General features: G+C 35.6%; 1 protein-coding gene across 2 annotated transcripts; it reads left to right on the top strand.

Annotated features, from left to right (window-relative positions):
- The first annotated feature begins 134 nt into the window (after window positions 1–134).
- Window positions 135–27223, top strand: LOC133176751 (HBS1-like protein). Of its 2 annotated transcripts, XM_061311822.1 has the most exons (17): window positions 135–261; window positions 7540–7608; window positions 7795–7947; window positions 12302–12436; window positions 12628–12681; window positions 16077–16464; window positions 16596–16678; window positions 17080–17239; window positions 17793–17905; window positions 18785–18901; window positions 19520–19753; window positions 21323–21496; window positions 21765–21860; window positions 22110–22213; window positions 23892–23992; window positions 24268–24412; window positions 27170–27223. In XM_061311822.1, the coding sequence occupies exons 1-17, from the start codon at window positions 219–221 to the stop codon at window positions 27212–27214; spliced, it is 2214 nt and encodes a 737-aa protein (XP_061167806.1). In that variant the 5' UTR covers window positions 135–218; the 3' UTR covers window positions 27215–27223. The 2 variants fall into 2 exon arrangements, with proteins under 2 accessions (XP_061167806.1, XP_061167807.1); XM_061311823.1 differs by lacking the exons at window positions 16077–16464; window positions 16596–16678; window positions 17080–17239; ... (7 more) ...; window positions 24268–24412; window positions 27170–27223 and adding an exon at window positions 12968–14796.

Below are 27223 nucleotides of genomic sequence, written 5' to 3'. Positions count from 1 at the left end.
TTTGTTCAAAAGAAAAGAGACCTATATTTCATCTTCTTGTTGTTTTGATGAATTTACATAAAAATTCAATCAACTCTTCTACGAAATTTGCGTAAATGTGGCTAAACAGAGTGTCCTATATTTTCCAACTTTCGGGGGAGAACACAGCCAACGCGGCGAAAAATATGTCGTATTTTCCAACTTAACTAGCATATTTATTTGTAGGAAGTACCTTCAAAATGTCAAGACATCGTAATGTGCGGACTATGAACTATGATGATGGTTTGGGATTAATGATGTTGTATATTTTGATAATATAACGCAATCTCTTTTTACCTTAATACTAATAGTAACCCGAGATTCCTCTGTCTGTAACACCAATATTTACCAGATGTTTGCAAGGAAGTGTTATACGTCACACGACATATTTAGAATCTGTAATTCCCCATTACGAATTCTTTCAGGTCTCTTGAAGACCACTTTGATGTAATTTACTAGTCACTGTCTGACGAAGACAATTCATGCAAATATAGCTGGGTTGCAGAAAGGCACATGAAATGCACTTTACATACAGTGTGTGCCAAATTAAAAAGCACTACCCAAATGCCTGAACACAGGCACGAAAAAGGTTTTGTCTTCCACCTATTCCCACTTTTTATAAAGCTTTGTTATTTATATTTTTTTGTTTCTGGTCACCTAGCTGCAAATCTGTAGCTTGCTGGTATGAAAAAATTAGGATGAGTGACCAGAGAGCTACAGTGCCACCCACTGAAAAAGTGTATATTTATTGAGCACCAAAAAAGTGCATTTCAACTGCCATCTTAAAATATTACTAACCATGTGGTCCTAACATATTCATCTACTATATCCACACAGGGACCTATATACTAACAGGATAGACAACTCTCGCAAGTCTCAGGATATCTCATAAGCTGAAGGATTTTATAAGTCAATTTTAATTAAACATAATTATAATCAAATATTTCAGATCAAAACCTTAATTTAGCTATTAATTTAGCTATCAAAAAATTATTCAAGATTTGTTGTTGCCACTGTTTATACTCCTAAGCTTAGTAGTAGTTACCTTTATTTCAAAATCAGCACATGCCCTTGGTCGGCTGTATTTCCGAGATTTTCGCCGATTTTTGTGTTTGTTTGATTTATACTTATATTAATATTATAATGTATGCTTTAAAATTTATTAAACATACATTTTAATATACAAAAAGAACAGATTACATTATTCAGAAAACAGGCTTTTTACTGGGAATAAACTTAGTTTGAAAAACTTGTAGTGTTATACATGACATTTTGGGTAAATAAACATGGTGCTGAAGGAGTTGCCTATCCTGTTAGTATATAGGTCCTTGATCCACATCCAAACATTTCCAATAACCGTTGTTAATAGCCCTCCTGGGCCTGAAGTTGAGACCATCCAAAATTTCACCTATTCATACTGCCATTTTTGGTGGCACGACACTTCAACCCAATGCACTTCATGCAGATGTCAAATACAAGAGTATTTAATAGAGGTCTTAAGATTTTTTTTTTTGAAATTGGGCCTTTGTGCAGTTGCAGTAATAATTTGGAGAAATAAATACAGAACCATGCACAATAAATATACATTTTTAGCTCTTCTGAGCCAAACGGCGTGCGGTGTGCGTAAACTTTTTAGAATATGGGCCATAACTCAAGAACCCCTTGGCCAATTATTGTCAAATTTGTCACAAGGTATCCTTGGCCCAAGGGCTCCCTTTTGTACTAAAACTGGGGTTGTGACCCTTTAACAAGGGGAGATAATTAGGAAAATAGAAACAAAAGTACTGGTTGCTAAAAAATCTTCTTCTCAAGAACCACTGGGCAGATTATCACCAAACTTACACAAAAGGATGAGGATATGCTGTAGATTAAAATTTCCATGGGGATTTACCCTGGGGCAAAGGGCGTGGTCTCAAGGTCACTTCAAAGTTGACCAAAAATTACATTTTTAGCTCACCTGAGCTGAAAGCTCAAGTGAGCTTTTCTGATCACCCGTTGTCCGTCGTCCGTCCGTCCGTCTGTAAACTTTTCACATTTTCAACTTCTTCTCAAGAACCACTGGGCCAATTTTAACCAAACTTGGTACAAAGCATCCTTGGATGAAGGGGAGTTTAAATTGTTAAAATAAAGGGCCAAGCCCCCTTCCAAGGGGAGATAATCAAGAAAAGACAAAAATAGGGTGGGGTCATTAAAAAATCTTCTTCTCAAGAACCACTGGGCCAGAAAAGCTGAAACTTATGTGAAAGCATCCTGGGGTAGTGTAGATTCTAAATTGTTAAAATCATGACCCCCGGGGGTAGGGCGGGGCCACAATAGGGAATCCAAGATTTAACATTGAAAAATGTAGAAAAAATCTTTAAAAATCTTCTTCTCAAGAACCACTGGGCCAGAAAAGCTGAAACTTATGTGGAAGCATCCTGGGGTAGTGTAGATTCTAAATTGTTAAAATCATGACCCCCGGGGGTAGGGCGGGGCCACAATAGGGAATCCAAGTTTTACATTGAAAAATGTAGAAAAAAATCTTTAAAAATCTTCTTCTCAAGAACCACTGGGCCAGAAAAGCTGAAACTTATGTGGAAGCATCCTTGGGTAGTGTAGATTCTAAATTGTTCAAATCATGACCCCCGGGGGTAGGGCGGGGCCACAATAGGGAATCCAAGTTTTACATTGAAATATGTAGAAAAAATCTTTAAAAATCTTCTTCTCAAGAACCACTGGGCCAGAAAAGCTGAAACTTATGTGGAAGCATCCTGGGGTAGTGTAGATTCTAAATTGTAAAAATCATGACCCCCGGGGGTAGGGCGGGGCCACAATAGGTATTACAAGGGGAAATCGGGTGAAAAACAGCAAGGCCAAAGTTACTCAGGTGAGCGTTGTGGCCCATGGGCCTCTTGTATTAAAATGTTGATATTTTGCTTACTATAAGGACTAGGATCATCAAATCTTGTCAGTTGATGCATCTAAGGACCTCATATCATGTTGACTCAAAAGTAGGTCATGGTGACCTACTTTTTAAATTTTGCGGCTATTCTTTTTCAAAATGATTTAGAGGCATATTTTGAACAATTTAAGGCCTATGATCATCAAACTTTGTCAGTTTATGTATCTTAGGTCCTCGAAGTATGTCAACTAAAAAGTAGGTCACCTTGACCTACTTTTTGAAATTTATGGCTTATCTTTCTCAAAACAATTAAGGTCATTAATTCGAATACCGAGAGGTTTAGAATCATTAAATCTTGTAAGATGATGCATCTTGGGGCCTTAAAACATATTTATTAAAAAGTAGGTCACAGTAACGTACTTTTTGAACTTTGCAGGCATTTGATTTCAAAGCGTTTTAGAAGCATAATTTGGACATTTTTAGTTTTATGATCATAAAACTTTGTAAGTTGATGCATCTTGGGTCCTCAAAAAAGGTCAACTGAAAGGTAGGTCATCGTGACCTACTTTTCAATTTATATGACTATAATTAAATATTTCAGGTACTAATTGGCTTAGAATCATCAAACTTTGTCAGTTGATGCATCTTGGGTCTTCGGAGTAGGTCGACTAAAAAGTAGGTCACAGTGACCTACTTTTGAAAATTTATGGCTTTAATTAAATGTATGGGGTACTAATTGGCTTTGAATCATCAAACTTTGTCAGTTGATGACTTTTGGGTCTTCGGAGTAGGTCGACTAAAAAGTAGGTCACCATGACCTACTTGCAAAAATTTATGGCTTTAATTAAATATTTTGGGTACTAATTGGCTTAGAATCATAAAACTTTGTCAGTTCATGTTTCTTGGGTCCTCGGAGTGCAACAACTGAAAAGTAAGTCACGGTGACCTACTTTTAAAAATTTATGGCTTTAATTAAATATTTTGGGTACTTTTTGGCTTAGAATCGTCAAACTTTGTCAGTTGATGCATCTTGGGTCCTTGGAGAACGACAACTGAAAAGTAGGTCACGGTGACCTACTTTTGAAATTTTATGGCTGTATTTAATATTTTCAGGAATTATTTGGCTTAGAATCGTCAAAAATTTGTCAGTTGATGCATCTTTGGTCCTCGGAGTAGATTGACTGAAAAGTAGGTCACTGTGACCTACTTTTGAAAATTTATGGCTTTAATTAAATATTTTCGGTACTTATTGGCTTAGAATCATCAAACTTTGTCAGTCGATGTATCTTTGGTCCTCGGAGTACAGCAACTGAAAAGTAGGTCATCGTGACCTACTTTTGAAAATTTATGGCTTTAATTAAATATTTCAGGTACTTATTGGCTTAAAATCATCAAACTTTGTCAATTGATGCATCTTGGGTCCTTGGAGTACAACAATTGAAAAGTAGGTCACTTTGACCTACTTATAAAATTTTATGGTTATAATTGTAGAAAATATTTTAGGTATTAATTGGCTTAGAATCATCAAACTTAGTTGATGGGTCCTCAGACAATGACAAGTGATAAGTGGGTCACCATGACCAACTCTCAGGTACTAATTGGCTTAGAATCATCTTGGGTTCTCAGAGTGTGAATTGGAATTTCAAGGGTTTATCTAAATATACAGGATACTTCGAGGGTTCAGATAGAAGTGATAGGTTGCACAGTTTATCAGAAGAGCGATTCAAGGCCCATGGGCCTCTTGTTATGGGTGGCACTGTAGCTCTGTGGTCTGTCAATATTTTTTTTTTCGGAGAACTACAATTCTGCAGCTTCCAGTCACCATGTTGAAATGACTAATGATGTGAAGAGAAAAGTTGAGACAGAGACTATCACTGACTTCAAGAAACACTTTGAATTAAAAAGTACCTGAGAGTTTGAAAGGAATGGAAAGATTGGTGGGCAGTGGGACTCAATTATTTATGAACACATTGTGATGGAATTTTTATAGTGCAGCAGACTCCATCAATGTGTAAAACAAAACAGTTAAATTGATCTTAATTATTTCTTTGAAAATCTTCTTCTCTGCCCCTGGGTATTATTTAAACAAACTAAGTACATTGTTATGATACACAAGGATGCTTCTTCCAAACTTGTGAATTTCATGGCCCCAGGGTCAAGGGTTCTGTTGAAAAAGGAGGGGGGGGGGGGCTCTATTGATTATATAGTGAAAAAACAAAATTCTTTTCTCGCTTTTGGTTAAAAAGCAAAGAAGCTAAGTGTATAGTTATGATGAGCAAGAGTGCTTCTTCCAGACTAGTGAATTGCATGACCCCTGGGTCAGATGTGCTGGTGTAAGGGTGGGGCTCTTGATAATACATGTATAGTGAAAATGTGTTAATTCTATTAAATAATCCTGTCTGCTCCTTAGTGTTAAGCAAATAAACAATATTGGTCCCAGGGTCAAGGGCTCTGATATATCTCAGTGGGGGGGGGGGGTGCTCTATTGATAATATAGTGAATCTGTAGTAAAAATTCATTATTTCTTTAAAAACCTTCTCTGCACCTGGGCATATCAGAGGCAAAAAGAGTAAAAGTTTTAATAAGGAAGGGTATTTTTACCAGATTTTTGAACATCTGCACCATTTGGTCAAATGTTCTGGCTCTGGGGCCATAAAACTTAGACAATCTCACTTTTGATCTCAGTCTCACTTTTACCAAAGAATTTAATAGTGGAAAAGTGAGACTGAGATCAAAAGTGAGCTTGTCTAAGTTTTATGGTCCTGGGGCCTGGTCCTGGCCAGGGCTCTATTAATTTGTATTCTACTGAGAGGAGTTATCCCCCTTTGCCATTTACTTTTGACAATCACTGTAAATAATGCACTTGAAAGGTTAGTAGAATAAGAGAATTATGCAAGAGTTTTTATTGTATAATACAAAAAGTACTTTCATAGTTTTAATGATCAGGTAGACTTGTAAGCAATAGATAAATAAACATAGGTAATCAGAGATTACAGAGCTCACCTCAACGAATGTTGTCTTTAAGTAAGGCAAAGTCCCACACTAAACTAATAATCTAGGAGTGTGCATCCCTAGATGCAACATTTATGCAATTTTGGTCTGATAGGGCTTGCAGTTACTTGGGAATAAACTTATCTGAAAACTTAAAACTAGTCACTCATCCAGAAAATGTAAGTCAAATCCGGCATCCGAAGCAAGTTTTGAGATTGTTCGTCCCTTGATGCATCATCCATGCAAGTTTGGTTCAGATAGGCCTTATAGTTACTTGGAAATGACATCTGCTCCAAAAACTTTAACCTGAACACTTATCCAGAAAATGTAAGTCAAATCCAGCATCCAAAGCAAGTCCAGTAGTGTGCATCCTTAGATGTATCATCCATGCAAGTTTAGTCAATATAGGGCTTATAGTTACTTGGAAATGACATCTGCTCCAAAAACTTTAACCTGGTCACTCATCCCAAAAATTTAGGTCAGATCCAGCATCCGAAGCAAGTCCAGTAGTGTGCATCCTTAGATGTATCATCCATGCAAGTTTGGTCAATATAGGGCTTATAGTTACTTGGAAATGACATCTGCTCCAAAAACTTTAACCTGGTCACTCATCCATAAAATATAGGTCAGATTCAGCATCCGAAGCAAGTCCAGTAGTGTGCATCCTTAGATGTATCATCCATGCAAGTTTGGTCAGTATAGGGTTTATAGATACTTGGAAATGACATCTGCTCCAAAAACTTTAACCTGTTCACTCATCCATAAAATATAGGTCAGATCCAGCATCTGAAGCAAGTCCAGTAGTGTGCATCCTTAGATGTATCATCCATGCAAGTTTGGTCAATATAGGGCTTATAGTTACTTGGAAATGAGATCTACTCCAAAAACTTTAACCTAGTCACTCATCTGGAAAATGTAGGTCAGATCCAGCATCCGAAGCAAGTCCAGTAGTGTGCATCCTTAGATGTATCATCCATGCAAGTTTGGTCAATATAGGGCTTATAGTTACTTGGAAATGAGACCTGCTCCAAAAACTTTAACCTGCTCCAAAAACATTAACCTGGTCATTCTATAGCTGAAAATGCAGCATCTGAAACCTTGACTGGTACAATAAAACACACTAGAAGCATCCTCCATGCATCTCTGACTAATATAGGCCATAGAAGTACTTGAAAAGAAAACTGCTCCAAAAACCTTAACCTGGGACGCCGACGCCTAGGGTATTACATAAGCTCCCCCAACTTCGTTGAGGTGAGCTAAAAATGAAACAAAAATAACTTGTCTTATTAAATGTTCATCAAAGACCAAGGAATTAAAATAGTACAAAAGCACTGATAGTTTGTTAATATACTGTATGGTGATAGTGATAAGTGAGGAACAGATTAGAACCTAATTTATGAACTGTTAATGAATACTAGACTAATTATTTTGTTGATTCTGATCACATTATTTTTCTTGGGCAGCAAAGCTTCACCTTTCAGTTCATTTTATACTCTATGGATCCTCCAGATTGTTGTATTAGACTCAGGTGACCGTTAAGGCCCTTAGGCCTCTTGTTAAAATTTGAAATCCTTAAAATGTCAATCTCTCATGATGAATAAAAAAAAAAATTTCCATATTTTTTTCTAAGACAGTGATTTATCTTTCAGAATATTATGATGAAGATGAAGTCTATGGACATTCTTATGATGATAGCTACTGTGTTTCACCAGCAACAGGTAACTGAACAATTGTATCATATTAATGCATTCAACATATTTTTGAACATTTCGAAAATATTATAAACATAATAGTAAGAAGGAAACATACTAAAGTGAAACACATCCTTTTGTATTGCAATTCGAAATGTAAGTTATCTAAAATGTACCAGCAAGATATAATAATTGTATTCTATGTTTCTGTAGCTGCCCAGTTCACATTCAACAGAGAGAGAGATGTTAACTTGTCGTCGTATATGGAGGAGGGAATTCCCGAGGAGGAAGATGAAAGTGAAAGTGACCTTGAGCCACTTAGTGATTCTGGGAGAGACAAGATTAAACTTGATGACATTGAACAAGGTTATTAATTTCAATTTTATGGGTTTTTAATTTTATCTTAATATCAAATTAAATGTGTGTACAATTAAAATATAGTAAAACTTCAGTATATAGACATCTGCTGGATTATTGGAAAAAGTCATGATATCTGTAGTGTACTATCAGAGCAAAATAATGAAAGGTACATACATGTGAAATCAATTATCATTTGCTTGCAGTATGTCCAGATATTCCTTTTATTTTTAAGTACAAATGATGAGACATAATTGAGAGTTTCAAGTTTCCAGGGCAGTCTCCAGTAGCATTTTTTCACATGCACTGTTTCAATGTTTACTGTCTACTGCCAGAGAACTGTCTTCTTTACTAAGACAAAAAAAGAGAAGAATTCAGAAAAAAACATTTTATCATTTGAATTATCACTAGTGTAACAAGTTTTTAGCTCTACTGGTCAGAGACCAGAAGAGCTTATGCGATAGTAAGGTGTCCGTCGTCCGTCCGTCTGTCTGTCTGTCTGTCTGTCTGTCTGTCTGTCTGTCTGTCCGTCTGTCTGTAAACAATTTTTCAAAACGCTACTCCTCCTACAGTTTTGGTCCGATTTCAATATAACTTGGCACACAAGTAGACTACACTAAGATACATAATTTAGTGCATCGGTTTTTGATTTCGATGGATGGTGTTGCCATGGTTACTAAAAATAGAAATTTCTGTGAAATTCCTTTAAAACGCTACTCCTCCTACAGTTTTGGTCCGATTTCAATATAACTCGGCACACAAGTAGACTACACTAAGATACATAATTTAGTGCATCGGTTTTTGATTTCGATGGACGGTGTTGCTATGGTTACTAAAAATAGAAATTTCTGTGAAATTCCTTTAAAACGCTACTCCTCCTACAGTTTTGGTCCGATTTCAATATAACTCGGCACACAAGTAGACTACACTAAGATACATAATTTAGTGCATCGGTTTTTGATTTCGATGGACGGTGTTGCCATGGTTACTAAAAATAGAAATTTCTGTGAAATTCCTTTAAAACGCTACTCCTCCTACAGTTTTGGTCCGATTTCAATATAACTTGGCACACAAGTAGACTACACTAAGATACATAATTTAGTGCATCGGTTTTTGATTTCGATGGACGGTGTTGCCATGGTTACTAAAAATAGAAATTTCTGTGATATTCCTTTAAAACACTACTCCTCCTACAGTTTTGGTCCGATTTCAATATAACTCGGCACACAAGTAGACTACACTAAGATACGTAATTTAGTGCATCGGTTTTTGATTTCGATGGACGGTGTTGCCATGGTTACTAAAAATAGAAATTTCTGTGAAATTCCTTTAAAACGCTACTCCTCCTACAGTTTTGGTCCGATTTCAATATAACTTGGCACACAAGTAGACTACACTAAGATACATAATTTATTGCATCGGTTTTTTATTCAATTGACGGTGTTGCCATGGTTACTAAAAATAGAAATTTCTGTGAAATTCCTTTAAAACACTACTCCTGCTACAGTTTTAGTCTGCTTCTAATATAATTAGGCATACAAGAAGACTATACTAAGATACATAATTTATTGCATTGGTTTTTGAATTCAATGAACAGTGTTGCCATGGTTACTAAAAATAGAAATTTCTTTGAAATTCCTTTAAAACGTTACTCCTCCTACAATTTTGGTCTGATTTCAATCTAATTTGGCACACAGTTAGAATACACTACGATACATAATATGTATTTCTGTTTTTTTTATTTGGGTGAATGGTGTTGTCATGGTTACTAAAAATAGAAATTTTAGTGAAATACTTTCAAAACGCTACTACTCCTAGTTTTCATTTGATTTCAATATAACTTGTCACAAAAGTAGACTACATTAAGATACATAATTCTATTTATTGTTGCATGTTGCAATGCTTCAAATCCAAGTGCTACTTTTCTTTTGTTATACAGACAGACCAGTAGAGCTACAGTCTCATCAGAGACTTCTGGTTTTAACATGTCTATAACTATTTTTCTGGTTCCTAAAAAAAAAAAAAACATAGTCTCTTTTAATCAGAAAATGAATGTTATAATTTCTTAGATCAAATTGTTTAATTTGATGAGATAAGTTTTACTTTGAGATGTTTTAATTATAAGAAGTAAGATCAGTTTCTGTAATAATGTTTTTACATTTAGTTTTTAGCTCACCTCAACGAAGTTGGGGGAGCTTATGTAATACCCTCGGCGTCGGAGTCCCAGGTTAAGGTTTTTGGAGCAGTTTTCTTTTCAAGTACTTCTATGGCCTATATTAGTCAGAGATGCATGGAGGATGCTTCTAGTGTGTTTTATTGTACCAGTCAAGGTTTCAGATGCTGCAATTTCAGCTAAAGAATGACCAGGTTAATGTTTTTGGAGCAGGTTAAAGTTTTTGGAGCAGGTCTCATTTCCAAGTAACTATAAGCCCTATATTGACCAAACTTGCATGGATGATACATCTAAGGATGCACACTACTGAACTTGCTTCGGATGCTGGATCTGACCTACATTTTCCAGATGAGTGACTAGGTTAAAGTTTTTGGAGTAGATCTCATTTCCAAGTAACTATAAGCCCTATATTGACCAAACTTGCATGGATGATAGATCTAAGGATGCACACTACTGGACTTGCTTCGGATGCTGGATCTGACCTATATTTTATGGATGAGTGACCAGGTTAAAGTTTTTGGAGCAGATGTCATTTCCAAGTATCTATAAACCCTATATTGACCAAACTTGCATGGATGATACATCTAAGGATGTACACTACTGGACTTGCTTCGGATGCTGGATCTGACCTACATTTTCCGGATGAGTGACTAGGTTAAAGTTTTTGGAGCAGATGTCATTTCCAAGTAACTATAAGCCCTATATTGACCAAACTTGCATGGATGATAGATCTAAGGATGCACACTACTGGACTTGCTTCGGATGCTGGATCTGACCTATATTTTCCGGATGAGTGACCAGGTTAAAGTTTTTGGAGCAGATGTCATTTCCAAGTATCTATAAACCCTATATTGACCAAACTTGCATGGATGATACATCTAAGGATGCACACTACTGGACTTGCTTCGGATGCTGGATCTGACCTACATTTTCCGGATGAGTGACTAGGTTATAGTTTTTGGAGCAGGTCTCATTTCCAAGTAACTATAAGCCCTATATTGACCAAACTTGCATGGATGATACATCTAAGGATGCACACTACTGGACTTGCTTCGGATGCTGGATCTGACCTACATTTTCCAGATGAGTGACTAGGTTAAAGTTTTTGGAGTAGATCTCATTTCCAAGTAACTATAAGCCCTATATTGACCAAACTTGCATGGATGATACATCAAAGGATGCACACTACTGGACTTGCTTCGGATGCTGGATCTGACCTATATTTTCCGGATGAGTGACCAGGTTAAGGTTTTTGGAGCAGATCTCATTTCCAAGTATCTATAAACCCTATACTGACCAAACTTGCATGGATGATACATCTGAGGATGCACACTACTGGACTTGCTTCGGATGCTGAATCTGACCTATATTTTATGGATGAGTAACCAGGTTAAAGTTTTTGGAGCAGATGTCATTTCCAAGTATCTATAAACCCTATATTGACCAAACTTGCATGGATGATACATCTAAGGATGTACACTACTGGACTTGCTTCGGATGCTGGATCTGACCTACATTTTCCGGATGAGTGACTAGGTTAAAGTTTTTGGAGCAGATGTCATTTCCAAGTATCTATAAACCCTATATTGACCAAACTTGCATGGATGATACATCTAAGGATGTACACTACTGGACTTGCTTCGGATGCTGGATCTGACCTACATTTTCCGGATGAGTGACTAGGTTAAAGTTTTTGGAGCAGATGTCATTTCCAAGTATCTATAAACCCTATATTGACCAAACTTGCATGGATGATACATCTAAGGATGCACACTACTGGACTTGCTTCAGAGGCTGGATCTGAGTTATATTTTCCGGATGAGTAACCAGGTTAAAGTTTTTGGAGCAGATCTCATTTCCAAGTAACTATAAGGCCTATCTGAACCAAACTTGCATGGATGATGCATCAAGGGACGAACAATCTCAAAACTTGCTTCGGATGCTGGATTTGACTTACATTTTCTGGATGAGTGACTAGTTTTAAGTTTTCAGATAAGTCTATTCCCAAGTAACTGCAAGCCCTATCAGACCAAAATTGCATAAATGTTGCATCTAGGGATGCACACTCCTAGATTATTAGTTTAGTGTGTAACTTTGCCTTACTTAAAGACAACATTCATTGAGGTGAGCTCTGTAATCTCTGGTTACCTATGTTTCATAGTATGATTATTTCATGTACTCTGTTTACAGCTAAACTGAACTCTTGTTTGGAGGAGATAGGAAATGTCCTAGGGGATACCATTCCAGAGCACATTGTTTCCCAGGCTGTTGTAAAGCATAAATACAACATTCAGGCTGCCTTGAATGAACTTTTAAATCAGAGTGGTATATGATGGAGTTAAAATATTACTGTACTGAAACCATTGAGAAAAAAAATATCAAAAGTTCTTGCAAAATAATAAAAATATGCATTTTAAAAGGTCTTTGTAACACATAGTATTTGATGTTAATTCAGTGAATTTAGATGAATCTGAACTCTTTCATTATGACTTCATTGTTTTATCGCATGTTTTCAGAGGCACCAAAACCACAAAGACAACCAAGGCCAGACAGACGATCCAACAGACAAGGTGACTATATTTATCAAAAATTCTTACAGTTAGAGTGAAAAAATGTTGATATCACTATGTAAAATACTTCATTTATAGTATATTTACTTCCTTTTAGCTGATAGATTTAGTTTGCTCCTTGCTTCTTAAGTCATTGCTTAACATTTTGCCCTCTTGTTTTTTTTCCATGACCTTTCTATGACCTCTCTACTTGTTGGTGATTGGCTGCATGTTAACTTCACCTGATTCTATGGAATTTGCTGGAAATGGTGGTATTTCATGTAATATTTGGCGATGGTAAGGTAAGATGATGATGATGATTTTGATAGCTTTTTAGAATCTTTGGAAACTGATGGTGAATGCAGCAATATATTTACAAGTCAAAGTGCAATGTCTCCAAAAATTCTAAAATTTGGTTCATCACCCAAAGTTGATTACATTCCAACAAATAAACAAAAATTAATGCAGGGACAAATATCAAACATTTCTGAAAGAAGCTTTTGTAAATCAGACAGTAGTTTGTCTCATTTAGCAGAAAAATGTCAGGGAACTTTAGAAAAACAAAAATGTTCAAAAGTTGAAGAGGACAATTTTGAAACTAATTCAGAGGTAAAAAAGCAAGGTCTCTCACTTGCTCAGCTTGCAGCTGAACATAAAAAGCCTTCGCTATCACAGCTTGCAGCAGCTAAGAAAGAAGTTTCTTTAGCTCAGTTGGCATCAGAACAAAAGGAATTGTCTCTAACTCAACTTGCAGAACAAAAGAATGCATTGACTGGTATAGCCTTGAAACAGCAAGGTCCATCACTAACACAGCTTGCTGCAGCACACAAGGGAAATATGTATCCAGAGGCGAAAAAGCCCTCACTAGCACAGCTAGCTGCAAAACAAAAGGAATCATCAACCTCATCAAAAGTAGTGGGACTGTCTGTTGCTGAGACCGAGACAAAAAAGCCAGTGATGTCTTTAAGTCAACTTGCCTCAAAAGAGAAGGGGATATCCTTAGCCCAGCTTGCTTCTAATGGAAAGGAAACTTCTTTAAACCACCTTAGAAAAACACCAGAAGATTCCTCTTTAGTTACAACTGCAGATAAACCAAAAATATCTCTAGCTCAACTTGCTAAAGCACAAAAACAGGAATCTCTCACTGCTCTTTCAGTAGCAACAGTTGAAGACCAGTTGTCCACAGACCAAAAGGGGACATCTTTAGCAGATCTGGCTACAAAGCAGAAAGGTCTATCTGGGGTTAGAGCAAAACAGGGAGAAAAAGCAATGTCTCTAGCACAGCTTGCATCAAAAAGCAAAGCCTCTTCACATAGTACTGGGGTTTCTCTAAGTCAGCTTGCTAAACAACAAGAACAGATTGGATGTTCAGCTTTGACTGTTAGTTTAAGTGAACTTGCAAAGCAAAAGAAAGTGAAGACTAAAGGCAGCAGTGATTCAGGATCAAAGAAAATGGCAGGAATGTCTAGTAGTACTCAGCCAATAAGTATTCCCTCCGAAAATATTTCACTCAAAATGTTGGCAAAGGAAAAGTCGTTGCTGGATCCTTCAAAATCATCAAAGGAAAATAGCCAGGAAATGCAAACAGAGGAAACTGATTTGAATACTAAGAAATCAGCAGAAGATGTAATCATTGAAAAGCTGTCTTTAGATTTTGACACCTTACTTACCTTAACCAAAAAGCCGTCATTTGTTGGAAAAGTTATTTGTGGAAACTTTGCTGTACTGAAAAAGAAGTTAAAGAGTAATGATTATTATACTAATCAGCCATTTTCATTTGTGAACCAAAAACAACACACAGGTCGCCATTCACCAGAACAACAAAAGAAGTTTCCTACTTTTGATTTCTCTACACCATCACCAGATGATATCATAAAAGAAAAGCAGAAGAAAGCTTTTACTCGTTCAGGGCAAAGAGTGGATTCCAAGTGACAAAATAGCATTCCCTTAATACTCCCAATCTATTGTCATAATGAACTGTTTGAACTAGAAAGCATTAAATGTGTTTCAGTATGCATAATTAACATAAGCAGCATAATGTCTGCAATAAAATTGAAGAAGTTTTTACAACTCTAAACCCTAAAATATACTTGTAAATAACAGTTAGTAAATAACAGTTAGTGAACAAAGAAGGTTTTCCTTCTGCAAGATTAAAAATGAAAGAAATGCATTTGTAATTTGATATTTAATAATGTATTTATTTTTTCTTTACTGTAATTTATTTCAGCTGATTCACTTTATGTAAATGTAAATGTGATATGCAAGGCATTGAAATAAATGTAATTTGTAAATAGAAATAATAAAATGAAAATGTAAATAGAAAAATCTCTAGGAATTTACATGCACCGATTTTGATTTATGACTTTGTACAATTTATATTTTTCATGTTTGTTTTTTTTTGTTTCTCTGTATTTTTATACCACTGAATTGATAATTAAAGGCAGCATTCTAATTTGTTTATTTGATGATCATATTCAAACAACAGAGAATTATACATGAATGTCATTATCAGTAGATGTATTACCTACATCTGTAGCTTACTGAAAGGAAACATGTTGGATTCTATTGAACGAATGAGACCACTTGGGTTATCAGGTCAGAGATACACTTCTGTAGCAGTTGGTTAACAATTAAGACTCCTTTTTTAGCATCATGTAAAAACCTGTACCTATACATCTTGATTAAATATGATGCATTATGGTCCCGGCATCAGGTGGATCCTCCTTCAGTGGTTGTTTCGGGGCTGTCCACTACAACGCCCAGAGGTGTGCAGCCTGGGATGATCAAGTCCAAACCTGAAACCACTCAGCTCACTGCTCTTATTTATGAAGTTTGCTGCAACACACTGTGTGATTTAAAGGGAAAAAAATCCTCAGTGTACATGTACATCATCTATTGGCTTGAGTGGAAGGACACTGAATCAAAATCGCATTCAAAAATAGATTAAAGATCTTAAGGCTAATAATCAATGAAGTTAAAAACAGAAGCATTAGAAATAAAAAGGAGACATTACATCATTTCTTTAAGTTATTTCATGATGTGGACATTTTTCTCTACTTTCCTCTCTTGATGATTTTTCATTATTCCATAATAATGGCTGCTGTTGGTCATGTTGAATTTGAGAAAATGGGTATATTAGGTAGGTGAAGTTATTTGTATTAGTAATTTCATTATGACTTCCAGGAAAGAATATTGCTTCCGCTATTCTTCAAGTTTCACATAACATTTTATCCACTTAGTAAAATTTGTTTCTAGAATAAATTTGATGTTGAAAAACTTTATTGGAGATAAAGAAACTTGCTTGAATTTAACTGATGTATATGTAAAATGATCACATCAGGGATTGTTCTTTTGAGGGAATGTAAGAAAAATAAATGGATTCTACACATCATATTTTACAAATTTTTTTCTTTCAGAGTTTGCACCTGTTCAGCCAACAGTTCAATTAAGAACACCAGTCAAAAAGAGTCCAACACCTGACTTGGCCAACACTACTTCTGCCACCTCACAGATGAAACTGGAATCCAATGCAGAACCTAGTGTCAAAATCCCAGTAAACGACACCAAATCAGTTCCTAGTACTGTTAAAAATGGTGTAAAAGAATTGAGGACTAACGATGGAAACTTAAATGTAGACAATGAAGTGACCTCTAGAAACAAGGAAAGTAAAAGTGTGGTAGATGTGAACCTTAAATCTGTGAATTCAGAGGTGGATTTAAGTGGTGATCTGACTCAGAAAAATGAACTAGCTACCCCCAGCAAATCAACTAGCGGTATCCCAGCAACACCAAAGAGTACATCAAAGTGAGTCAATGGAAGATTTGTTGATTGCGTAAATTGAAATTTGTCAAAAAGAGAAGGGTGGGTAAATTTTAAATTTATGGACCAATAGTGTTGCAATTTGAATTTATGTAATCATATTTTCATTTACACAGAATGAAACAGGATAAAGCAAAATTAAAGGAAGAATTTGAGAAGAGGAAGAGTGGAAAAGATCTACTGAACTTGGTTGTTATAGGTAAGGGTGATGTATTGTAAATGTATGGAATACAATATAGAATACAATTTATATAATGACAGAGAGCCATTTCATTAAAACTGTGTCATTTGTATCCAGTTTCCACAATTGGCTTTTTTGTTATTCTTTGTAAAGAAATACTTTCCACAAAAATCTGGTATTTCCTATAACTGTGTTAGCAAAATGTATATGTCAGAGTTTGTAATATTGAAATAACTGATGCAACATTTCAATAGGTTTATATGTGGATTGGACCTGAAAATGAAATACTGTTTGCAGGATTATTTTTTGCTGCATGTAATTGTTACAGTGGGAAAAGGGGTGAAAATAAAATGGGACAAAATTATCAGCGTATAAGTACACATTGACAAGCACTTGAAATACTAACCATTTTGTTACAGGTCACGTAGATGCGGGTAAGAGTACTCTGATGGGGCACCTGTTGTATCAGTTAGGGGTAGTCAACAAGAGGGCCATGCACAAGTATGAACAGGAGTCCAGAAAACAGGGCAAAGGATCATTTGCCTTTGCTTGGGTCTTAGATGAAACAGAGGAGGAAAGGTTGGATATTTGTAAATATTGATTGTACTTATTCTTATATAAATTGAAAATACATATACCAAAAGCATCTTTATCTTATGCAAATGAAAAATGTGAGAGTTGCATCAGTTACAAGTTTGGGTTTTGGTTTGCTACTTGCAATTGGGTCATTGGGTCAGTCTGTGTGTGAACACTTATTAACATAGTAATTTGACTAAGTGATTTCTGACATTTTCAAAACAGAGGATGGTTAAAGGAGGATGATATTTTGGAGTCACTTAATCAATAGTCAATGTGAAAAGGTCAATATTGATATGTCTGAATACTTTTATTGACACTTATTAAAAAAAAAATGGTTCTGTATATTCTCTACAGGTGAAGAAAGGTTTGAGGAAGACACCCTGTCTTCTGAGGTTGCAATCTGAGGTTGCTCAAAGTTCAAGATTAAATAATCAAAAATATTATTGTGAACATGCTGTAGGGCATGGATGATTTTGTAATTATTATTTTTTTTTAGTTGCTCAGTTTTATTTACTTCTCAGTTTCTTATGTGATACATGTACTTAAATTACAGGACAAGGGGAGTAACTATGGACATTGCTCAAACAGCATTCGAGACTCCCAACAAGCAGATTACATTATTAGATGCACCTGGACACAAAGATTTTATTCCCAATATGATAACAGGTAATGGGCTTTTACATTTTTTTTCTAAGAGGGCATGCTGTGGTGAAATCTTGCATCAGCAATTTTGGCAGTTGCTGTTTACTAGTCATTACTGCACAACAAGAAATATGTCCATAGGACATGAATGCCCACCCAGGGTTCTTTAATAATGCAATAAGAAAAGAAATTACCTTGCTTCTTTGTATTAGATACAGTTAAATGAGAAATAGTGAGGTCAAGGTTACAGGGAAGGTTAAGGTGAGAGAATTATGACACAGTTGAATAGCTCTCACCAATTAATATGAGTGCATGAAGTTTGATGAAAGTATTTTGAATAGTTTCTTTAAAACTGAGTTTCAAACACAACAGATAGTAAAGTCAAAGGTTATAGGGAAGGTCAGAATAAAAAAGAAATTGGACACAGTTGACAAGTTCTTACCAATATGTGTAAGTGCATGTGTTTAAAATAATATCTTTAATAGTTTCTCTGAAAATAAGCTAATTGCAAAATAAAGAAAAGTAAGGTCAATAGTTCTCACCAATATGCATCGGTATATATGTTCAGATAAAAATATTTTGAATAGTCAAGATTAAAAGAAAGGTCAAGTTCAAAAAATTCCAGTGCAGTTGAATAGCTCTCACCAGTATGTATCAGCATATGAAGTTTGATAAAGATATCTTACCGGTAAATAGTTTGTTTGAAATTGAGCTAAACACAAAGTGTGATGGATGGAAGATGGACATAACAAACACTATATGCCTTGGCCATATTCAGGGCAGGGCATAAACATTCTTATGAAGAAAGATATATAAAAAAAAAAATCAATCATAAAAGTTTTGTATTAAGACAGTGACTGATTCATTCTTATTGTATAGAGTTGTATCATATATATATTTCAGGTACTGCCCAAGCTGATGTTGCTATTCTAGTTGTCAACGCTACACGAGGGGAGTTTGAGACAGGATTTGAATCAGGGGGTCAGACTAGGGAACATGCTCTCTTGGCTCGATCACTAGGTAGGCAGTAAAGAATACTAGGGCTGTCACGGTTCCAAAATTTTTCGGGTCGGGTCGGTTCTGTAAATTTTCGGTTCGGTTTCGGGTTTTTCGGGTCGGGTATTTACATCTATTTTAAACCTTCATTTCATGAATTTAACTTGAAAAATCTTTATTTGTTACATTAAATTTACATTGAAAACAAGTCTTAACCATGCGAACGTCTAGACATCGGTGACTTGGCCTACTATTAGCCTCAACCTGACCATTCCTGCTCGTTTTGATAATTATCTAATACTTCCGTGACAAGTGTTTTGTCATGGAATGAAGTAGATTTCAGTTGTGATGTTTATTTATCACTGTTATCGTCATCATTCCTTTGATTTTGACGCCATTTTTTGTATTGAACAGACTCTAATATATAAACCAGACCCGAACCGAAATCCGGAAAAATGGAACCGGAACCGAACCGAACAACTTGGACCGCGGTTCTCGGTTATTTCGGGTACTCGTGACAGCCCTAAAGAATACATTTTGTAGGATCAAAGACACTGATTGCAGATATAGGAACATGTTTAATACTTAATATGTATTTTTTGTAACTGCAGGTTAATATTTGTTTTTATCATATACATGTAGGAGTGTCACAGCTAATAGTTGCCGTCAACAAGATGGACACAGTAGATTGGTCACAGAGCCGTTATGATGACATTGTGAAAAAATTAGGTCAGTTCTTGAAGCAAGCTGGCTATAAAGACTCGGACCTGTCCTATATTCCATGCAGTGGACTTGGTGGGGAAAACCTTGCTAAAACAGTCTCAGAACCTAAACTAGCAGCTTGGTATAAAGGAAGCACTCTAGTGGAACAGATAGGTAAACTGAAGATTCATACTGTTGATATCCAGATAGGGTTTTATTGCATATGCATGTACATAAACTTAGGTTTCCTATTCCATGATGCTAAGTCTTGAAGACTGGAATGCAAAGCAAATCTGTTTAATGATTGATCAGCTTTTATGATAATATTCTGCATGTTTCTTCAAAAGTATTAAGTTGACCTTGAGAATAATGAATATTAGCCTATTTGCCAGAAGTAAAGTTATCTTTACTTAATGAAAATCAGAAGGATGTTTTTTTTTTAACTCACCTGAGCTGAAAGCTCAAGTAAGCTTTCCTGATCAAAATGTGTCTGGTGTCTGTCTGTGTGTTGTCTATAAACTTTTTACATTTTTGACTTCTCAAGACCACTGGGGATAGTGTGGGGCTGCAATAGGAGATTAAAGTTTTACATAGGAATATAAAGGAAAAAATCTTTAAAAATCTTCTCAAGAACAGCAAGTCATAATCATTCATATTAATATGGTTGCATCCTGAGGTACAGTAATCTAGATTCAGACTTGTTCAAATCATGACCCCAGGGGATAGGGTGGGGCCAAATTAGGAGATCAAAATTTTAATATATTAGGAATATATACGTATGTAGGAAAATTCTCCTCAAGAACAGCAAAACTGTGATTACTCATATTAATATGGAGGCATCCTAAGGTATTGTAGATTCAAGTTCATTCAAATCATGATCCCTGGAGGGTAGGACACAGCCTCAATAATAGATTAATTTAATCAGTATTTTATTATGTAAAAATCAAATTACATAATTTGATTGGACATTAGACATGGCCTATATAAGTCCTCTCCAATAATAGATCAAAGTTTTACATAAAAATATATTGGGAAGAATCTTCGTATGCAAACAACAAAACCATGATCAGTCATATGATCAATCTTATAAACAAGGAAGCATCCTCAGGTAGTGTAGATTCAAGTTCGTTCAAATCATCACCCCTGGAGATAGGGTGGGGCACAATAAGATATCAAAGTTTTACAAAGGGATAAGTAAACATTTTTAAAAATCTTCTTCTCTAGACAGCAAAGCCATGATAAGTAATACATGTATAAGTATGGAAGTATCCTCAGGAATATATAATTTCTTTATTTTCTTCTTACTTTTTTTGACTTTTTTTTTACCTGGTATATTATTGATGAAGTTCTTGGGCAGTCTTATAGACTGAACTTACTTTGTTACTAGCACAAAGGACAGACTGTATTTTCTAATTTATTGATCTTCCCAAAAATTTGTTGTATCCATGTGTACAGGAAAAAATTTCAGAACAATAGGGCCATGTTGATCGAATATGATACTGTAGCATTCTAATGTTGTGTGAATTTGACTTTGATTAAATCACAGCTCTCTTAAAATCTTACACTAGATTTTGGTCCACAATATGGAGTCAAATTTTTTATGAAATAAAACAGGTAATGAAGAACAGCAGGATTAAAGTAACTCGAGTGAGCGTTGTAGCTCATGGGGTTCTTGTTTAGAATTTCATTATTTAAAATCTGTATTTGTGCTGAAAATGTTAATCAGATCACTTTATTTTGCAGATAAGTTTAAGCCAGTTGAACGGTCAATGGATAAACCTTTCCGTTTGATTATCAGTGATGTTTTCAAGGGATTGGGGAGTGGATTCAGTGTGGTGGGTCGAGTCAGCTCAGGGTCAGTCCAGACTGGAGACAGAGTTCTTGTACAGCCTGCGGGGGATTTAGCTGTTGTTAAAGGTAGAGTTACTTTTATGTGGATGATTTGTTTCAGGGTTTGAAAAAAAAAATACATACTGTACTTAAATATGCAGCCAACTGTATTGTAAGTAGCCTGGAAGGAAGGGTGGATAAAATTATGTGCTTTAAATGATAGAGAATGTAATTGCCTATTTAATTTTTAAAGGATATTTTAAAAACAGAGAAAGATTTGTTTTCATGTTAATTTGACTTGTGATATAGGAGCAGTTAGAAATATTGCAGTGTATTTTGGGTAATTTAATTGTAGGGGTGTCTATGGAGGATTCAGACAGCACTTGTGGTTTTGCTGGAGACCATGTAACAGTCATTTTAACTGGAATGGACATGGCTCATGTCAATGTTGGTAAGATAATGAGATTTCTGTTACAAAGGGGAGCTCATATTAATTTCTGAATTTTTTATGGCATGTTAGAAGTCCATTTTCCCAAGAAACAGTTTTAAGCCTAGTTAATAGTGGTAAACAAGTTGACAGCATTTATGATTTGAATGAAGAGAATCCAGTAGTCTTCTTGAGAAACAAAAGTGATTGTAGGTACAATCATGCAGTACATGTATTTACATCGTGCTAAGTAGAGTCTTTTGTATTCAACAGGTAGTGTATTGTGTGACCCTCAGAATCCTATAAAATGTGCCATAAGGATAAGGGCAAGGATTGTCATATTCAACTTGGAATTACCCCTGACAAAGGGATTTACGGTGAGAATTGGTTTATACGTTATGTTTGGAGTTTTACATATAAAACATAAGTAAGCCAGTAAACACAGATTAAGGTACAGCAAGCTGGAGAATACCACATAATTACTTGTGGGAAAATGTTACAAACAAATATAATACTTATTCATGAAATAGAATTAAAGAATATTGAATGGTTAGTTGATGTTTTGTTTTTTAGCTCACCTGAGCTGAAAGCTTAAGTGAGCTTTTCTGATCACATTTTGTCCGGCGTCCGTCTGTCTGTCCGTCTGTCTGTCTGTAAACTTTTCACATATTCGACTTTTTCTCAAGAACTACTGGGCCAATTTCAACCAAACTTGCCACAAAGTATCCTTGGGTAAAGGGGATTCAAGTTTGTTCAAATGAAGGGTCACACCCTCTTTCAAGGGGAGATAATTAGGAATTAGTGAAAAAATAATGGCATCATTTAAAAATCTTCTTCTCAAGAACCATAGGGCCAGGAAAGATGAAACTCATGTGGAAGCATCCTCAGGTAGTGTAGATTCAAGTTTGTTCAAATCATGACCCCCGGGGTAGGGCGGGGCCACAATAAAGGATCAAAGTTTTACATAGAAATATATAGGAAAATTCTTTAAAAATCTTCTTCTCAGGAACAACAAAGTCATGATGAGTCATATTTATATGGAAGCATCTTCAGGTAGTGTAGATTCAAGTTTGTTAAAATCATGACCCCCTGGGGGTAGGGCGGGGCCACAATAAAGGATCAAAGTTTTACATAGAAATATATAGGAAAAATCTTTAAAGATCTTCTTCTCAAGAACAGCAAAGCCATGATAAGTCATATTTATATGGAAGCATCCTCAGGTAGTGTAGATTCAAATTTGTTCAAATCATGACCACCGGGGGTAGGGCAGGGCTGTAATGGACTATAAAAGTTGTACATATAAATATATAGGAAAAATCTTCATCTCAGGAACAGCAAAGCCCAGATTGTTCATATTTATATGGAAGCATCCACAGGTAGTGTAGATTCAAATTTATTCATATCATGACCCCCGGAGGTAGGGTGGGGCCACAATGGAGGATCAAAGTTTTACATAGAAATGTATAGGAAAAATTTTAAAAATCTTCTTCTCAGGAACAGCAAAGCCCTGATTGATCATATTTATGTGGAAGCATCCTCAGGTAGTGTAGATTCTTTTTTGTTAAAATCATGACCCCCGTGGGTAGAATGGGGCCACAATGGAGGATCAAAGTCTTAAATAGAAATATATAGGAAAATATCTTCTTCTGAAGAACTGCAAACCATGATTAGTCATTTTGATATGGAAACATATAGAAAAAATATTTCTTCTCAAGAACCAGAAAGCTATGTTTAGTCATATTGATATGGAAGCATCCTCCGGTAGTGTAGATTCATGTTCAAATGATGACCCTTGGGATAGGGAGGAGCCACAATGGGGGGGGGGGTCAAATTTTTACAAAGGAATATATGGGAATTTTTTTTTTAAAATCTTCTCAAGTACAACAAAGCCATTTGTTATATTGACATGAAAGCATCATCAGGTAGTTTAAAATTCAAGCCCCCCCCCCCAAGGTAATCTTTTCAATACTGAAATGATTTGTGGTTTTGCCTAGCCAATTTGCTCAGGTGAGCAATGTGGCCCATGGGCCTCTTGTTTTTACCATTTTGGTGTAGGTTGTGTTCCATTATCAGTCTATCACAGAGCCAGCTGTGATTAAACGTCTCAACAGTCAACTCAACAAAACCACGGGAGAAGTCATTAAAAATAGACCCAAGTAAGCAAGTCAAAAATCCAAAACTTCATGGGAAGAAAAGTCAAATTTCTGAGTTAAAACACCAAACAAGAGTTACATATACCTTAAATAATTATGTAAAATCAAGTCAGAAATTGTTACCATTTTCTTGAAGATTAGTGTGGCATCATGAGTTAACTATCATGTTGGCATTTTCAAAGATTTTTTTTTTAATATTTAGAATAGTTCTAAGTTGTCAACCAAATAATTTGTTTTTTTTAAATAAATGTTTTCTGAGAAAAAGCTTTTGTTTGTAGATGCCTTGTTAAGAACAGCAGTGCAGTTGTGGAGATTGAGTTTGAGCGGCCAGTCTGTCTAGAAATGTATAAAGATTTTAAAGATTTAGGCAGGTTCATGTTACGTCATGGTGGTCATACAATTGCTGCTGGACTTGTAGAGGAGGTAAATTAAAATTATGATTTTTTTTTTTTTTTTTTTTTTTTTGTGAAAATGGTAGATAATGTTTAGACTGAATGAATAATAGTTGGATTAAGTTTTTCATATAGTAAATGTAAATTTTTAGGATATAGTGAAATTTCTTTTAATTTTATTGGCTGGTTTGGAAAACAAAAACAGTCTTTGGATTGATGGTGACTATCTGTGTCTACAATTTGTTTTAGTTGTTGTTTTTATTGCTGTAGTTGATAACTTATTAGTGATATATGATTGTATCTTTTTACATTACTCATTGGTAACATGACCTTAACCTTGGACCTGGAAATGAAAAAAAAAAAACATTACAGTAATGACTTACTCATTCCAACATCACACATTAGTGAATCAGAGTATAATGTGAATACTGCCATTAATGAGGATTTTGAGGATCGTAAATAAAGCACATTCATATTTAGTGAAAATTTAGATACCTTAAATTTCTCACATAGGTTAATTATGACAAGATGTTCTAAATATTACCATTAAAGTTGACCTTGGTCTTTCAGTTAGTAGAAATGCATTTATTTCTTTTAAGGATAATATGTATATGTATTTGATCATGCATGAAAGAGATAAATTAAATTGAAATTTAGATTTTAAAATACCTTTAGAGTTGATCATGGCCTTTGACCTTGTTATCGTAGTTCCTACTGATGACACCAGGTGGAGCTAGATTTTTCCTCTTATATCACTATTGTGACTGTTTTGACAGAGGAATGAAGATAAGATGTATAATAGACATGTGTAGATGGATTGCAAATTTTCATGGTATGGTGATCCTTTTTAGCTCACCTCGAAGTCAAGATGACCTTATGCTATACCCTTGGCCATAAAGTTTTAGCCCATTCCCAAGTAACTACATGTATATGCCCTACCTGGACCAAACTTGCATGGATGTTGCATCTAGGGATGGACACTACCACACTATTGCTATCTGTTTTTGTCCGTCGTCGTCCGTCGTGTGTTAACATTTGAACATTTTCAGCTTCTTTTTTGGAAACATTGAACCAATTTCAACCAAATTTGGCATATAGCATCTATGGGTGAAGGGGAACAAAAATTGTGAAATTCATTACCCTACCCACCTGAGGCCTGAGGGATGGGGCTAAAACCATCAAACTTAATGCAATCTTTAAAAATCTTCTTCTTTACTCCTGGACATCAAGCAGTCAAACTGTTGGCATGATTGTAATAAGCACTGAGCCCTCTACCAAAATTTTGAAATTTATGGCCCCAGGGTCAGGGGTTCTGGTGCTAGGACGGGGCTCTGTTGAATATATTGTAAAAATGCATTATTTGTTAAAAAATCTTCTCCTCTGCTGCTGGTTATTAAGCAAACAAACAATATGCATAGTTATGATGAGGAAAGGTGTTTCTTCTAAAATTGTGAATTTCATGGCTTCAGGGTCAGGGGTTCTGGTGTTAGGGCAGGGCTCTGTTGAATATATAGTAAAAATGCATTATTTCTTCAAAAATCTTCTTCTCTAATCCAGCTCAAACAAACTGAATGCATAGTTATGATGAGTAAGGGTGCCTCTTCCTATATTGTGAGTTTTATGGCTCCTTGCTCAGAGGTTATGGTGTTAGGGCGAGGCTCTAATGATTACATAGTAAAAATGCAATAATTCTTTGACAATCTTCTCCTTTTCTCCTGGGTATTAAGCAGATGAACTAAGAATATAGTAATATGATACTCAGGTGACCTATAAGGCCCTTGGGCCTCTTATTTTGGATGCTGGATCTGACCTAGATTTTCCAGACGAGTGACCAGGTTAAAGTTTTTGGAGCAGGTCTATTCCCAAGTAAATATAAGCCCTACCTGGAGCAAACTTTTATGGATGATGCATCTGATGGACAGATGGACACTACCACACTTGCTTCGGATGTTGGATCTGACCTAGATTTTCCACATGAGTGACCAGGTTAAAGTTTTTGGAGCAGGTCCATTCCCAAGTAACTATAAGTCCTACCTGGACCAAACTTGCATGGATGTTTCATCTAGGGATGGACACTAACCAACCTGCTTTGGATGCTGGATCTGACGTAGATTTTCCACATGAGTGAATTTTAGCCATATTTTAACCAAATTAGTGTGGATGATGTATCTAGAGATAGACACTTCCAGATTTGCTTTGGATTCTGTCATTCTGAATCTGACCGACATTTTCTCCTGATTAGTAAACAGGGTAATGTTTTTGGAGTAACTATATTATAATATGACCTGTTATGATTAAACTTGCATAGATGGTGCATCTAAGGATGAAAACTTCCAGACTTGCTTTGGATGTTGGAACTGACCAAAATTTTCTTCATTAGTAAACAGTTAATAGTTTTTTGAGCAGGTCTATTTCCAAGTATTAACTATAAGTCGTACTTAAACCAAACTTGCATGGATATTGATCTTAGGAGGTACACTAACTAAAAAAAGAATATGATGTGAAATTTGCCTTACTTAAAGATAACATTTGTCGAGGTGAGCTTCGTAATCTTTGATTACCTATGTTTATCAGTGTCATGATATTTAAAGTTACTTTGTGACTTCAATATGAAGTGAAAACAGATGCTGAGAAAAAGTAAAAGTAAGTATGAGTGAAAGCCCAGCTGCATCATGGACAGTGATTTGCAATCCAGCCATTCTGTGGTTTCTTTTAGAATGTGCTAAAATGCTGTTTCTTTTTTCTTCAAGAACTACTTTCTTTAATTAGTGATTTTTTTTTATTGCAGGTATTGAAAACAAAATCAAAAACAGATGAAAATTCTCCAGAATGACAGTTTTTC

Source organism: Saccostrea echinata, unplaced genomic scaffold (assembly GCF_033153115.1).
Source record: "Saccostrea echinata isolate AGI-Se365-2 ecotype Australia unplaced genomic scaffold, CSIRO_AGI_Sech_v1 ptg000081l, whole genome shotgun sequence".
NCBI lineage: Eukaryota > Metazoa > Mollusca > Bivalvia > Ostreida > Ostreidae > Saccostrea > Saccostrea echinata.
Note: the sequence above shows the minus strand (reverse complement) of the source record. Positions and strands in the feature narration are given on the sequence as shown.

What these genes read in the sequence shown, in the direction of transcription:
- LOC133176751 (XM_061311822.1), top strand. Translation starts at nt 219, where the DNA reads ATGTCAAGACATCGTAATGTGCGGACTATGAACTATGATGATG. An exon ending in ACTTGATGACATTGAACAAG is followed by an intron (nt 7,948 to 12,301) that starts GTTATTAATTTC and finishes CTCTGTTTACAG; the next exon opens with CTAAACTGAACTCTTGTTTG. An exon ending in TGAACTTTTAAATCAGAGTG is followed by an intron (nt 12,437 to 12,627) that starts GTATATGATGGA and finishes GCATGTTTTCAG; the next exon opens with AGGCACCAAAACCACAAAGA.